The sequence below is a fragment of the Sander lucioperca genome, chromosome 14, assembly GCF_008315115.2.
Source record: "Sander lucioperca isolate FBNREF2018 chromosome 14, SLUC_FBN_1.2, whole genome shotgun sequence".
NCBI lineage: Eukaryota > Metazoa > Chordata > Actinopteri > Perciformes > Percidae > Sander > Sander lucioperca.
In genome coordinates this window covers 12,598,999-12,615,901 of record NC_050186.1, presented here as the reverse complement: position 1 = coordinate 12,615,901, position 16,903 = coordinate 12,598,999, and the positions used below count along the sequence as shown (strand labels likewise).

The following is a 16,903-nucleotide window of genomic DNA, read 5'->3' as shown; positions in this document are numbered from 1 at the left end:
CTTTACTTTTTCCAGGAAAGTCATTAAAGGGTAACTACCGGGTTTTTTTTCAACCTGGAAACCCTATTTTTGTGTCTAAGTGACTGATGGGAACAACAATCTTTGACATTGGTCCAGTACTGCAGTCGGCAGCAGCAAAACTTGTATTTACCTTCACAAAAGTGCTCGTTTTGCCGTTGACAGGCTCAGATTAATATTCTAAGTGTCTGACAACATCATGGAAAGGATTTCTAAGGAGGTCGACTTTTCTGTTAAAGAGTAAGATCCTTTTTTTAAACATAAAAACATCCGCGAAATTGCGTTCACTAAACCCACCAGACTGTAAATAAACAGTTATTTTAGCATCGTAAAATACACTTCATTCAAAGTCGACAGAGACAAAATAAAACTATGAAAAGCTGTTTTGGGTCGTCTTTCCACTTTTCCAACCATCACAACTCTAGTTTGGGTTGAAATAAACACAGTTTACTGATTTACATGTGAAAACATGTTGGCTCTATACACGCTAAAGTATTGCTTTTTTTAAATGGAGTCTGGTGGGTTTAGCGCTAGCAATTTCAGAGTTGTTTCTGATTAAATAGAAAGGTCTCAAAGAGGAAGGGATCCTTTCCATAATGTTGTCAGACACTTAGAATATTAATCTGAGTCTGTCAGCGGCAAAACAAGCACTTTTGTGAAGGTAAATACAAGCTGGACAATTGCTCCATTAACTTACATTGTAGCTTCTTTCGCCGCAATACTGGACCAATATCAAAGATTGTTGTTCCCATCAGTCACCTAGACACAAAAACTTAGGAATATAGGGTCCAGGTGGAAAAAAACGGTAGTTACCCTTTAAGAACAGGTTCCAATTTACAATGATGGCCTGTCTTACAATGACGGCCTGATATCCTCAAGCAAAGTAAGTTCTTAAGTACTAAAGTAAATGTAATTAAAGTAGTTGTACAGCTGTCCAGCCGTTATAATGGAGATAAGACAAACTCTAAATGCTCATCAGGGTCGCCTTAGTGTTGTTATTTAGTTTGATGACATGTTGGGTCTTACTGTCATTGTTTCTTCCATCATTTTTACGAGTTATAATAACATTGAATTAACAAAGTAAGATCTGGAAACACAGTGGATTCACTAGGCTTAAGTCCAACAGGGCGGCAAGCAGCCAGACGATCAGAGAGGCTGTAAACCAGCCAACAGTTTATACAGATTATCTCATGCAGTGATTCCCAACAGGCATGATCCACATACTTGAATTAAGGAGGAAAATAAGTACACAGATAGGATTAAACTACCAGCCATGATAAGCTGACTGCACATGAGGACAGGCCTCAGTTGTGACAACGTAACGCCATGTGCTGCGATTCAGAGTGAAGCCCAGCAAACAGAGAAGTAAAGAGTCTAAAAGTGATGGACACAAACCTGCATTTGCTGCCAGTCTGAATGCAATTCTGACGAAAAGAAGTACTTTAAGAATAGGGTTGGGTGCCTTAACAACCGGTATCTACCGGACTGAATAGTAACGCGGATTTCGGTGCCTCATTTCGGTGCTACTGAAATGCCAGCGCTGCCCTCTGATGCTCCGAAACGGACGTTGGAGGCCACAAAAGCATCGCTGCACGTAACGCTAGTTAACACTATACTTGGCAGCAGGTAACGTTAGCCTACCTTTAGCTAGCAGCTGGATTAAACACGGTTAAAATGCTGACGGCTAACGTTAAACGGTGTAACTGTATTTCACTGTAGAGGCTTCCAACAGCGGGACGTAACAGTCTGCAGCTGCCGCTGTCAGAAAAACGTTCACTTGAAACTCGCCTCGCCAGCCTCATGGTTCATTCAAAGTTATTGTAAAATACCCTTTTTCCATCTAGTGGTTGTTTTTGTCGTTTACCAGCAGTTTACCGGTGAAATAAGTTATTGTTATAAGTTATTGTTATTACATTTTTAATAAATCATTTAATTTTGACCATATGGCCTTAGCAATAAACAAGCCGTTCTTAAATGTCGCTGACTGTCATTTTGTGCTCCTTTTTTCTTTTTTTAAATATATTCATATTTTTTAAAAATCTTTTTAAAAGTATTGTTTTAGCACCGGTATCGGGGAAAAAACCAAACGATACCCAACCCTATTTAAGAATATTCACTTTAATATTAACTTAAAAAAAAAACACACACAATTACAACAAGTAAAGTTCTGACTGCTCGTGTTTTTACCCAGTTTACCACATACACAACTAACTTGGTGAAAACAATGTTCAGTGGTACAATGTCACTACTGTAAGTACTGTACTCGTACTTCAGTTTATTTTATGAAAGGGGACAGTGCAAATTAATAAAACACATGATTTCCAATGGGTTAAAAAAGCCAGAATTAGCCAAAAGGCTATTTTTCATCTGTAGTCCCCTGCCCTCGATGTTAAAAAAAGGATTTTTAAAATAAAGAAACAAAAAGGAAGTCAACATAAGCAAAACAAAACTTAGCACAACACAGAACTTAGCACAAGACACAACACAACACAGAAGCAGAAAGATATACAACGAAGTGAAAAAATAAAATAAAAATTAGAACAGACACAGCCGTTACTTTACTAGAGTAATCCCATTTTATGTTACTTCATACTTCAACTGCACTACATTTCAGGAGGGAAATGTTGTACTTTTATTATGTATTTCATACATGTAGTTACTTTACAGATTCAAAATATGAATACAAAATATAATCAATAGAATATATCGTTGCTTTTGCTTAAGCAAAAGATCTGAATACTTCTTTCACCATGTTATCATTACAGATCACGGCGACCTCTAGCTCACCCAGGACAGTGTGCGCACCATGGAGGCTGTGTCCTTGGCATCGGCCGTGGGTTTGAGACTGACCTGCGGCCCTTTGCTGCATGCCATCCCCCCTCTCTCTCCCCTTTCCTGTCTTCAAGCTGTCCTGTCAATAAAGGCCAGAAAAGCCCCCCAAAAAATTATATTAAAAAAAGGAATGAAAAGATCAAAACTACAGAAAATAAGATGCAAGCTGTAAAAAAGTGTTGAAAAACTGTTGCAAATACAACATGATGTATTATTTGGTGTAAAACCCTGAAATCAAAGCTGTAGTTTCCTGGGACTGAGTCAGCAAAATATGATTGCTCCCCCTCTCCAATCCATTGGGCTAGAGTGCTGTAAATCTGATAATTGTGATTTACATTGGATCAGAGTACTGTCGCTCAGCTGCCTGTTCTGCCAATCTTCCCAGCCCTCGTCACATGACCAATTCATGTTTCCATGACGACTATCCAAAAGTCTGATACTATGGAACCAGCACTGGAATTGTTTGTTTTTTTAAAGTGGCGGACTGAGCCTATAGAAAATGCGTATTGTATTGAGATATACAATTTTTTCAAAATGAAAACAAGTAAATTAATAATGAATGTTACAGTATGTATTTTATTTAGCAGAATGCCATTGTCTTGTTCTATCCTATCCAATATTTCCTATATTTCTAAGATTTTCTATGCTGTATTCTGTTAAAATGCCTCCCTGAATGATTATTGGTCTCCCCTGTGCCAGCCCATTTAAAAAAAATCACCCCTGGACTCAGTGGACGGTTTTGTTCTTCTGGACACTAACCAGTGTGATGTTGGTGTGATTCCAGGCTGCGTCCGATGCTCTCAGCGGTCTGGGCCATGTGTACACAGCTATCGGTGACTACCCCAACGCGCTGGCCAGCCATAAACAGTGTGTGCTGTTGGCGCGACAAACGCAGTGCCAGCTCTCCGAGGCTCGCCAGCTGGGCAACATGGGCGCCGTGTACACAGCGCTGGGAGACTTCACCAACGCCGTGCAGTGCCACGAGCAGCACTTGGACATCTCAAAGGTACTGAACTACGTGCTATGTTGATGATGTCTCGGTGGAGGAGGGAAACTTTGTTCCTCCTAAACTTTTCTGATAATTAACAGCCTTGTGTTCACCCAAAGAGATCCATCTTGAAGGATAATTCTGCTTTTAATCTACTGGCTGACATGTTCCTTCATCCCCATGAACACACTGTCGTTTAATAACAAGACTGTGATAAATTCAAACAGGAGGGCAGCAGTTATATCTCTAGTTTTTCTAACGTTGTAGTGTGTATTTAGCACACATCCATCTATCATTGTCTGAACGCAGTAGCCTATTTTATGACAAAGTTACTGCATATTTCCCAAAGAACATGGTGTGTGTTCAGGACATCTGAAGCTCTTTCTGCAAATGTTACACAAACAAACATAACAAAAGACAATAATCTGTCCACATTTCACTTTTTATGTTACTTTCTTTTGGATATAGTATAAAATTGCCAGCCGCTGCAGCCAACATCATGACACTGTTTGTAGCTCTCTCTCTCTCTCTCTCTGTCTGTCTCTCTCTCTCTCTCTCTCTCTCTCTCTCTCTCTCTCTCTCTCTCTCTCTCTCTCTCTCCCCCCTCACACACAAATTGACCATCTGTTGACAATTAGATTTTGTACCAGAATAAAGTCAAATCTCCAGACTACTGAGAGTTTATAAAGTCATTTTGTTTTTGACAGTTTTAGTTTCTTTAGCTTTAATGTTGAAGCTCGTAACACAAAACAATTTCCATCTGTTAGTGATGTGAGCCTCCGTCTCCATCTCTCTAAACAGAACATCTGTTTCTTCCTTTAGTTATACAGAGTACTGATATATTTCTCAATGTATTATTTCATTTCTTATTAAGAGTCTGTTTTTATTGTCCTGATGCAAGTGACAATGCTCAAAGTCATTTTTTGAGTCCTTTTTTGTGTTATTTGAAGTCATGTATGCCTTCTGATGAAGATTTTTTTGAAGGAAGAAGAGCATTAATAATATCTGATCTTTGACGACTGGGGACACTCTGAAAAATGTAAAACTGCCACTGTCGTCATGTCTTATTAACGCTGAAATGGTGTTTCTTTTTGTCAGACTTTGGAGAATGTGCGTGAGGAGGCGCGGGCGTACAGCAACCTGGGCAGTGCCTACCACTCTCAGCGGGACTTCGACAAGGCCATATCATACCACACCCGAGTTCTGGAGTTGGCTCAGGAGATGGGCGACCGGGCGATCGAGATGAGGGCGTACGCTGGCCTGGGACACGCCGCCCGATGCATGCAGGTTGGTAGGAAACTGTTGAAAGACATGGGCCACAGGCGCCGGGGTAGCTCACCTGGTAGATCGCGCACCCATATGCAGAGGCTCAGTCCTTGCCGCAGCAGCTGCGGTTCCGACCTGCAGCCCTTTGCTGCTATCACTCCCCCTCTCTCTCCCTGTCCTGTCTAACCTGTCCTATGCAATAAAGGCCTAAAAATGCCACAAACAAATCTTAAAAAAAATTAAAAAAAAGATCAAATGATATTAAAATATAGCTGCTGATTAATTTTCTGTCCGCTTACCGATTAATCGCTTGTTTGTTTTATCCTTGGTAGTTACTTTTCAATTTGAGATTCTTGCATGAAAAATTATCAGTTTTAGAGCTGCAAAGCTTAGTCGATTAGTTGTCAACTATGAAATTACTCGGCAACTATTTTGATAATCAAGTTAGTGGTTTGAGTAATTAGTTCTAGTTTCTTCCCTCCTCTGTGACAGTAAACTGAATATCTTTGAGTTGTGGACTTAACAAGACATTTGAGGACGTCTTCTTGGGCTTTGAGAAACACTGATCCACATTTTTCACCATTTCCTGACATTTTATAGACCAAACAACTAATCCATCAATGGAGGGAATAAACGACAGATTAATCGACAATGAAAATAACTGTAGTTGCAGCCTCATTCTGTATGTTCTATGTGCTGTTGAGACTTTTATTTATTACGTGACTAATAAATATGGTTGATGGTTGTTGGTGTGATTCTCAGGACCTGGAGCGAGCTCGGCAGCACCACCAGCACCAGCTAGAAATCGCTCAGGAGCTGCAGGACAGAGCAGCTCAGGGCCGAGCATCCTCCAACCTGGGTAGGTGTGTGTGTGTGTGTGTGTGTGTGTGTGTGTGTGTGTGTGTGTGTATAAAGGCCGTAAACCTTTACAATCATTCCCCGAAAGAACCAAGCAGGCCTGCCTTGTTGCTCTTTTCAAATTCTCTTCAAAACTTGCCATTTTCAGCTAGCCTGGATGCTAGTCTGGACTTGATCCGTTGTGGAGCAACTATGCTTGAGCCAGAGCTGTTTGGACTAATCAAATTGTCAGGGCGGGCTTTATACGATGATAGACAGATGATCAACAGTAACGTAATCAACAACGTCACCAAAGAGCGCTTGGGTTGAATTCGTTTACAACAAAGATGGCTGCCAGGACCAACCAATGCAATATTTGTTTGCTGTGTTGTCGAGTTCTAATCCTAAACGGAGAACTTGTTCGTATATGCACGCACCTTTACTATTTCTCTCAAAAATGATGATCGTGTTGGTAAGTACTCCGCGTATCTTTAAATATATTTTTACAACACCGGCAAAGATCGTTTACACTCATCTTCTTCCTCTACTTCTTCCAGCGTTCGTGCAGTTGAGTTCTGTTGACAACTATGCGTCGCTCAACATACGTCACGTTGCTCTGATTGGTTGTAGGTCTATCCAGTTGAGTGCAGAGGCATTTTCTTTCCTGGTTCGGTTGTAACACGCCCCATAATCACAGCCCAATGGAGCAGTATCAGACTCATATTCTGACTAGAATCTGAGTATGACCACGTCAGGCTAATTTTCAGCGTGTAGTTTGCTAGCTCGAAGGTTATTGTTGTTAACCATAGTGTTGTTGCATCATAAAACAAATTTTAGGATAATTTGAGGATATGCAGGTGATGGAAGCAACTTTGTCAGTTTTTGATATGAGGTTTGGACTTATTTCATGTCACTAAACACGTTCTTTGGACTCCTTTTGTTGGACTTGGTATTAGGGCCTGAATATCACACATTCATCCTCACGTCTTCACTGAACATCTGGTTTCCTGACGCTTGGTGATGTAGTGACTACCCGCAGGGCTAGTCGGTGAACTACTGTAGCTGTCGAGCTAACCGCTAACAAACTGGCCAGGCAGGAACAAAAGCTCTCCGAGCTTTTTACTCCTCCACTTGACATTTTGAAAGCTGAAAAAGTGTGATGTTATGATGAGTAGTTCCATGCCATATCGTCCCTTCTGGTTTTCCTTCACACTTAGGCCGGTATGATCATGAAACAGGAATAAACTGCGTTCTGTGTGTTATTAAAGTCTTTAATTTAACTTGGTGAACTCTGCAGAAACCTAGAAACTGAAGATTAGACTTAGTGCATTAATAACGGTACTACTTACTCTTTACATTATTATGGAAAGCATCATCACCATACCAATAATTTGTTAGATTCTAATGTCAAATGATTTTACTTATTTCTCTGATTTTGCTGTGTCCTCCTGTCCTGTAAGGTGTTTGGTGTTTTAAGCCCCCAACGTCGTCTTCCAGGCAGCGCTAGGTTTAGGTTTAGGTTAAGCCGTCGACACACCAACCAGACGGCCGACCATCGGCAGAAAAGGCAGTCGGACTGACTGCCTCCCCGAGTTGGCCAAAAAAAGTGCCTCGGAACACACCGAAGCGATGCCGACGGCAGCTGATTGGACGAACGCGTCACGTGGGTCTGGTTTCTCCGGAAATTCAAAGCCAGACTGTCATGGCTGCTTGTTCAGATTACGATCTCATATTGTACTAAAATAGTTCACCGAAACGTGTTTCTGAAAACATTTTAAGTGTGAAATAGGCCGTGCAGTTGCTGAATCTGTCTTCATTTCAGATTGACAAAGGTCAGTTTAAAAGATTTTCGTCAGATTTTGAGAGGCTTAGTCACGCTAATCCCGCTCGTCATTTCCGGGTTAGCGCTTTTTGAGTCCGACTGCCCGCCTTCCGACCGAGCATGTCAGGTCGGCCAAAATGAAGGCCAACAGCTCCTCCGACGGACGACGGCACGGAACACACCGAACAGACTCGAGTCACCGTCCTCACCAGACTGTCCGACGGCCGATAATCGGGTTGGTGTGTCAGGGCCTTTAGGTGCCTTGAAGTCGACGTTGGGGGCTTAAAACACCATTGAGCGTCCTGAAACCAAACACCTGCCCTTTGCAAACTGTAGAGCTGAGATCTTCAACAGGGGGTCCGGGACCCCTCGGGGGTCCTCAGAGTCACTGCAGGGGGGCCGCCAAATTATTGTTAATTTTTGAAAGTTTTTTTTCAAAAATGTAAATGTCTTAACATGAATCCAACATATTATCAGCAAATATAAATCCCCACTGAGGATAGGTTTACTGGTCTATAAGTAAAGTAGTCACTAAGGAAGCTATCCACAGATACAGTTCATCCTCAAGATTCACTGTGTATGTTTAACATTAAAAGATGATTTATTAAAATCATGCCAAAATTATTATTTTAATAGCTTATTCTATGCAAAAAGGTATGTATAAAGGCTTTCAGGCCTCCCTACACGTTGTTGTAGGCCCAGTTTAATATGCAACATAATTTCATACCATATGTAGTAGCCCTGTTCCGTTTTACTCTCAGTTAAGGGTCCTTGGTTTAAAAAATGTTGAAGACTTCTGCTGTAAAGTTAACACTGGGAATGTCTTTTATTGTATTCTGCACGAATTTCATTTTCAAAAAGTGGATGATGTGATGCAATTTTAGATTAAAAAAAAAAGAGGTTAAAACAGTCACGATTTTTCCTCAGAAACTATTAACTAACAGATGCAGAAGTGTTTTTATGCAAACTGATGGAAAGCTTCAGCCTCACATGAACCTTTGAGCCGCTCTGTCGCCACGGTTACTCAATAGACCGGCTGGGCCTGATCAACTCAATCTGCGATCAATCAGCAGCGTCGAGTTCACAGAGAGATGGACTCTTCATCTGTTACATTTAAGCACTAAGTACATTTACTCAAGTACTGTACTTAAGCACAAATTGGAGCTTCTTGTACTTTACTTGAGTATTTCCGTTTTATGCCATTTTATACTTCTACTCCACTACTGTACATCTCAGGGAAAATTGTATTTTTTACTCCACTACAATTTATTTTTGACATCTTTAGTTACTCTACAGATTCAGATTAACATACAAAATATAAATCAACAAATACACTTTGATGTTTTAAACTACCCGGTAGTATATCAAGCAAATAAAAAGAGCTCCACCTTTACCAGCTGCAACATTAAAGGGATGGACACAGTAATGCATCGATAATTATAATCCAATATCATATATGCTTCTGAAATGGACCATACTGTATAATGAGTACTTTACTTTTGGTGCTGTAACTTAAACCTGGTCTAAAGTCAATATCGCTGCATTTCATTGTTGTTTTAACAGCGCATTAGTAAAATGAGCCTCGGCTCGTGCACAGCGCGCGCACACTATGCTTGTTACACACACAGGGACGCGCAGCAGCACACAAACATGCAGAAGATTGAAAATAAAAATATTACAATGTGAAATAGCAATATGATATGAGCTGCTCGCGCGCTTTCACTTCACGCACGAGCAGATCAGTTTCTTCTCCTGGAAATCTCTCCTTCCTGCTCAGCAAATAACAGCAATGCGTCAAGGTACAAACGCGCCTGGCGTTTAAAGGGAATGGGAGGTGACGCTCTGATTGGTTTATTGCATGTTACGCCCAAAACACACCTATGATTAATTAAGATACTAATGCTGTTTTTCCATTACATGGATAGTCTTCTCGCCTTTTTTGATTTTCCATTATGAAAAAAAGTCCCTGGTACCTACCGACAGTTACTTTTTTAGCACCACCTCCGTCGAGGTTCCACGCGAGCTGAGGCGATACCAAAAGGTGTCGTGAAAACCTGCAGACTACTGATTGGTCGGAGAGAATCGTCACTAATCACTGCGTCATCATTGTTAGCGACAGACGGGGGTGTCCTGAACAAACCCGCCGTTTTTAAATAGTTTAGCCAGCTGTGGTTTTTTTTGCTGCCTCCAGCTTCTTTTGAAACAAAATGTGTCTTCAGGCACATCCCGAGAATCAAAAACACACATTCGACGTTCTGTGTGTGTGTCGCATTAGGTCACGGCAGTTTCCTGCGGCGTCGCTATGATGACCAGCCACGCTCGCCTCACGCATGAGGCGGTACGTAATCTGCAATGGAAAACGGAGGACGGGGCACCGCAGTCGAGCCGAGTACTGTAGAGCTGGTACTAGCAGTGGGTAAGCGCCATGTGTACAACCCTTTTGAACCACGCGCCTGGCGCACCGACCCTTTTTTCCACCGTTAAACTAGCAAAAGTGGATTCGTACACTCCCTAATTGCACCTGCGCCAGGCGCTTCACGCCATGCACTTAGATCGTTAAAATAGGGCCATAGTGCGTAGTTTCTGTCGCCCCCCATGAGGAACTGTAAGTAAAGACAACAAAATACGTCAGCACGTCCACATGATACAAGCCTTCCGTGATCTGAACATAGTCATACTGAGAAATACAGAGAGAGTTGTGTGGAGCTGATAGTCTTCATTAGCTTTGTAGCAACTCATTTGGCAATGGCTTGAATGTAACTGACATTTATTAATAACAAAAAGTTAATACACTAAAGCTTTAAGTAAGTAGGACTATGACTTGCAACGTAGTATTTCTACACTGTAGTATTGTTTTTTTTAATCAATTAAATAATCGGAATACTTCTTCCACCTCTGAATTTGAGATGTGTTTGAGGAAAAATTAGCAACTTGTGAAACATATACATGACAGTTCATTAACCAAAATTGAGCAACAGGGATGTAGACGGAGGTAAAATGTAACTTAATATGTTTAAAGTACTCAAGTACTTTACTTAAGTACAAATTTGAGGTACTTGTACTTGAGAATTTCCATGTTATGCGACTTTATACTTTTTGTTCCTTCTGCATTTTGAGTACTTTTACTTTTGATACTTGTAGTGAATTCTGCTGATACTTAGCCTACATACTTAAACTTAAACTCATATTTTCAAAGCAGGACTTTTACTCGTAGCAGAGGATTTTCATTGTGTAGTATTAGTACTTTTACTTCAGTAGGATCTGAATACTTCCTCCACCCCTGGCCGTACAGGGTCCTGTTCCCCCGTGACTGCAGTAGTGCCTCTCTGTCCAAACAACGCTCATGTTTTATTGAGCAGGTTCTGGTTTCTGCGGCCACAGTGATATCTGAGAGCCAGCGAACCTGACTCCAACGCTGAGTGGACAACTCGCCACTCTTTGTGTGTGTGTGTGTGTGTGTGTGTGTGTGTGTGTGTTTTGCTCTGTTTCAGCTATCATAGGGAGCATGCAGATATGGAGACAAAGATGCTTTGTTTACCCTTAATGTGTGGAGTATTATAAATGAAAGACTAAAAAGTATGTGCCCATGTAGATCTGTCACCTTGTCAATAACGCTTCTCGTAGTATTTGGATCTTGTATGTTTTCTTGCGATGCCTTTCAGATCCAAATAAAAGAATTCAAGTGTGTGTGTGTGTGTGTGTGAGTGAGTGAGTGAAGACCTGCTGTATACTAATGGCCCATGATTTTGTATAAGTATTTTATTGCATCTAGAATATTTATGTCCCTGTAAACTATTGCCTTCAAGTGGACTTTAATTAATTGTGTATGTGTGTGTGCGTGCGGGTGTGCGTGCGGGTGGGTGTGTGCGTGCGTGCGTGCGTGCGTGCGTGCGTGCAGGTGGGTGTGTGCAGCATTACGCCGGTAATATAAGCACTGAATACGTCCAATCTTCAGCATCAAGTACACATTTCCCTGTTTCCACGTCCTGTGAAGTATCGGTTAATGTGAATACAACAGAGTCTTGTGCTCAGTCACCCAAAAGTCCTTTTTTATTTGCCGTCTGAAATAAGCAGAAGTAAAATAAAGCACCACGCGGTAGGAGCCTTGATGTGCGACTAATAGGCGATTGCTGAAGTCGTGACACTGTGCTGACAGACGAGCTGCAGTCTGCGCCTCAGATCAATGATTCCCGTCATCATTTATGGATGATACTTCTCACTCTGAATGCTGATGTGACAACCCTTCTCTCTCCTCTCCTCTTTTTCTGTCTCTCCTTTTGTCTTCTTTGCCACTCTTCCCATCTCCTCCCCTCTTCTTTGATCTCCTGTTCTTTCCATCTTTGTGTCCTCCTCTGCTCCTCTTCATCTTTTGTTTTCTCCTTTCCTTACCTCTTGTATGTCCTCTCTTCCTCTCTCATTTCTTCTATTGTTTCCTCCTCTTCCTCTCCTTCCCTTCTCTCCCCTCCCCTCTTTCCTCCTCTCCTTTACTTTCCACCCTAATTTCCTCCTCTTTCCTATTGTTTCCTCTTCTCCTTTCCTCTTCCCACGGTTCATCCTCTCCTTTACTCCTTGCACTACTTCCCACCCCTCCTGCCTTGTTTCCTTATCTCCTTTCCTATCCTCACCTCTCATCTCCTCTATTCTCCTCTTCTGTCTCCTTTCCTCAACCTCTTTTCTGGTCTCCTATACTCTTCTTTTTCCCATGTTTCCTCCTCTTGTTTCCTTTCTTGTGTCCTCTTCTCCTTTTTTTGTTGTTTGCTGCTCTTCTCTGCTCTCCTTCCATGTTTCCTCCTCTCCTTTCCTCTTATCCATCTTCTCCTTTTCTTTCATTTCCTTCCTTGTTTCCTCCTAATCTTCTTTCCTCGCTTGTTTCTGTTCGTTGTTTTTTCCCATGTTTCCTTCTCTTCTTGCCTTTCATCTCCCCCTTGTTTCCTTCTCTCCTCTCCTTTCCTCCCTTGTCTTATCACCTGTCTTCTCATCTCTTCTCCTCCTCCTCCAAAGAGATCTTTGAGATTGTAACTTTAAAGAAAGTCAGCAGAAACTGAGGAGACACATGAAGGCAAAGAGATGCTTGTGTCTCTAGTTGGCCACACCCACTTCAGTCCGTTGATGACAGGGGTCTTTTTTCCAGAGATCACCACCCTCCTTCTCTCATCTCACACCCTGTCATCAGATCTCCCCTCCTTTTCCACTCCTCTAATCCTCACGGCTCTGCTCTCTTCACACTGTGCCATCCCTCCACGCCGGGGGAATCCCACCGTCCCGCAGAGTATCTGCAGAAAGCTGGCACTCTTACGCCTCGCAGTTAGCTCACCCTCGTGTGTTAGCAGAGTTTAAGAGCAGGGGTGTAACTGTAACCAGCGAGTCCAGCCAACTCTGCAGGCTTCTCTGTAATCCTCTTAGTGCGAGACCCCGATCAACGAGGCCTCCCTCTCTTTATCAGCAGTCTCCTTCTCTTCTCCTTCCTACATATTCCTGACAGGGCTTATGTGAGTCAAAACCATGCTGTGTTAGTGTGGTATCATTGCACTTTTCTCAGTTTTCACAGTTTTATCCAACAAGTCCTCCAAACCATACGAAGATATGGGTCATTTGTTCCTCCCCTCTAAAACGAGCCACAGGAGCGTTTCATAAATTAGCGTTAGAAATAAAACCTCATATCTAAACCAGAGAACGTCGGTCGCGGTTTTGAGCGTAACGGTCGGGATTTTAAACACGTTTTTAACGTTGTGACACGTAAACACGTTTATGTTTATTTTGATTTAGATTTTTGAAGCAGGAGTTGAACCCTGGGCCACGCGCAGCCCCGACAAAACGTTTCTCTGCTCTCCTTCCATGTTTCCTCCTCTCCTTTCCTCTATATTTGTTTTTAATATATATGTTAAAGTCTGGATAATATATGTTGTTTCGTATATCTGGAGTTCACCAGATATCTGGAGTTCACGAAGATATAAAAAAAACTTCTCCTCTTCTTTTATTTCCTTCCTTGTTTCCTCCTAATCTTCTTTCCTCGCTTGTTTCTGTTCATTCTTCTTTTATCCCATGTTTCCTTCCCTTCTTGCCTTTCATCTCCCCCGTGTTTGCTTCTCTCCTCTCCTTTCCTCCCTTGTCTTATCACCTGTCTTCTCATCTCCTCTCCTCTTACTTCCTGCTTTACCCCCATCATAGTCTCTATCCACGTCGTTCCACTTCCGGGATTGCTCCGGTGCCGCAGGAAATTCCGCCAGATGCATGTCTTTTCTCCGATGTCCGTTACCTTCCTCTTTCTTTGTGTTGGCGTTCTAACCTCTGGTTGATTTCTGAGGACTATGGTTAACTGCTCCTCAGATCTCTGCAGGGTAAATCCAGACAGCTAGCTAGACTATCTGTCCAATCTGAGTTTTCTCACGCACGACTAAAACAACTTTTGGACGTACACGTTCCACCAAAACAAGTTCATTCCCGAGGCTATTTGGCAGTGGCTCCGTGCGGAGCTTAGCGCCGCCCAAGACAATTGTGATTGGTTTAAAGAAATGCCAATAAACCAGAGCATGTTTTTCTCCCATCCTAGAATGCTGTGTGGACTAGCCAGACCCTTCTCTGCAGCGCTGTGGAGGAAGGTCTGGAAAAGACCACCCCCATAATAACTACTATGGCCACTAGAGGACACTGTCACTATAAACGTAAATATAGGTCGTAATTGCTGCTTGAAAGAACGACCTCTGGGAGCGTATTTTGGGGGAGGACAGTCTCGTTTGATCATGTTCTGCTTCTTGCCATCGACTTCAACCAGTTTCGACGTCAGAAGCACGATGCATGTGTTCACGTGTATGTCACATGAATCTGTATTTATAAAATCCAGAACATGCTGTGAGAATGTGTGCACCTCATGCATACTTCAAGTCATTCCTACACACAATTGGAAATGAAAAATAAAGTCAAAACAGATTCAGTTATGCATCATTATTCTTTGAGGTTGTTAGCCAGTTCCGCAGAGCGTGAATTACTTATTTTTTTTTGCAGTTGAACACCCATCTTTAATACGGCAATTAAAGATGCATGATTATTCATTTCGATTAATTGCTTTTGTGCTCTCCGTTTTATTATTCTTTTGTTCAGTCTGCGTTTTAAATTCAGTTTTTTTCCCCCATGTGTGCCTTTATTATGAAGTGTTCTGTAAATTGCCCAGTTTGAGTGCTTTAAACTAAAGCATCATTGATTACCTTTCTGTAGCTTCGATGCGATGATGCTCTTCAGATGTATTTGTGTTTAATTTTAAATGAATGCAAGTATATATGCGATAAATAACGATAGCATGCATAACACTCTTGTATCAGAATGGCTGCTCTGATGTTTTATAGAGGAATATTGTGCTGTGCCACATCTTAAGACTTCTCGCTTCCTGTCTGTGGCTCTCAGCTCCAAAGCCCATTGGTTCCTACTGAACACTGTAAATCGTTTCATTTTAAAAAGTCCAGGAAATTTCCTAAAACAACTGGTCCCGGTAGTTTTAATCAAACAGGAGGAAATAATGCATTTGTTGGGGACTATTTTTTCATGGGATTTATTAATAATAAAAAATGATAGAACATCACTAGACTTATCCTAAATAGCACAACAGAGCCTGGAAATGTCTCTCAGTTTACACTGAGAATCAGACCACAGTCTTTGTCCCCCCTCTCTCTCTCTTCACACAGTCTGACATGAACGGCATGTGTAACCTTTTCCATCTGGTGTCTCGACACCCCCCATCTCCCTGTCTCCCCTCTCCGAAACCCCCCCCTCTCTCTCATCAGTCCTCCTTTGTGCCTTTGCTGTAGAAATAACATGCATCTGATTTACAGTTCTCAGGTTTTAGGATTTCTTCATATGGCAAATTCCGCCCAGGTTGTCAATATCTTGACCTCTGTGTTGCTGTTCAGGTAGATTTTTCTGTAGTAAGCATCCAAACATGGTTAGGCTACAGCAAATTCAAATATCAATTCGTTTTTATAATACTGTGCTGTGGTACTAGAGCAAATTAGCTCTACACTAAAACACAAAAGCAGTAACTGCCTACTAGCAGTGCGTACTGATCTGGCCCAAATGTAGCATGTAGTTGTTAAGGAAAAACTTTGCGAGACTTACACAGGAGTATTTAATGAACACTCAATTGAGGAGACAATTAAGCAGGCAGTACAGTATAACCACGATGTGTAATTGTGCCGTCCCAACTCTCTGAAGTTCCTGTCCTCCTGAAGGTGTATTTAAACTCACGCTGGAGGCGTTAGTTTAGCTGAACCTTTAAGGTAAACAAAGATATTGCAGGCGCCGTAACCACAGATGCTAAAGACTAGTTGAGCCTATCGCTCTCACTGGGAAGTATGCTAAAGTGTGACAGACACTGTCATGTGACCCAGATAATGTAGTAACACAAGAACACAGCCTATGAAAAAAATTCTAACTGTATCCCCTCGTCATTTTTGTTGCTATGACCGTGTATAGGGTCAAGTGCCAACAACTAGCATAGCTTTAGCTCAACGGTCTGACCAACAAGCACTTATATAATTACAATTTGTCATATCCAATCAAAATCCACAGTAATCATCAACAGTAATACCTTAGGACCTTAGCTAATGTTAGCAATTCATTGCGGTTAAACAAAGAAACCGCGATTATGTAAAAAATATTGACAGTTAGACAATTATGTAATAATTGTTACAGGCCTAGTTATGATTAAACTGTGCCCTGCTAGCATGGAAATCTTGACAGGTCTATTGGCTTAATGTCAAGATACAGGACATACCAGTATATAAAAAGCAGTAAAATGTACTTCTTTTCTCGCTAGCTAGAACGTTGATATTTTTCGTATGTAACACTGCTTTGGGAGCAGTTTACCTGTCAGGACCTTTCTGTACATCTCAAAAGCAGAAATCAAACTGAAAAGGTGAACACTGCACCTACAACAGTGTTTTTGAAAGGTAGATGTGTAATCCAATCCTGTTAATCTAATAACGTTTTGCTCTGATTTGGACCTTAATTAGACTGCGATAACCCAGTTAAGGTGTTTACATGAGTGTTGCAATAATCACAGTTTTGCCTCAATCTGGTTATAATCAAGTTATCAGTGGGCATGTAAACACAATAACCGTAAGAGGGAAGATGAAGGTTGCAGTTAACCC

The 16,903-nt window shown here is 41.7% G+C and overlaps 1 protein-coding gene across 3 annotated transcripts in view; it reads left to right on the top strand.

The window, feature by feature from the left end:
• Nucleotides 1-16,903, top strand: part of ttc28 (tetratricopeptide repeat domain 28) — a 163,043-nt gene that overhangs the window by 99,216 nt on the left and 46,924 nt on the right. For all 3 annotated transcript variants that reach the window (XM_031301235.2, XM_031301236.2, XM_035991476.1), the window contains 3 exons: nucleotides 3,635-3,856; nucleotides 4,937-5,125; nucleotides 5,867-5,963. In XM_031301235.2, the coding sequence (XP_031157095.1) occupies nucleotides 3,635-3,856; nucleotides 4,937-5,125; nucleotides 5,867-5,963 (508 nt within the window). The remainder of the gene's footprint in view (nucleotides 1-3,634; nucleotides 3,857-4,936; nucleotides 5,126-5,866; nucleotides 5,964-16,903) is intronic.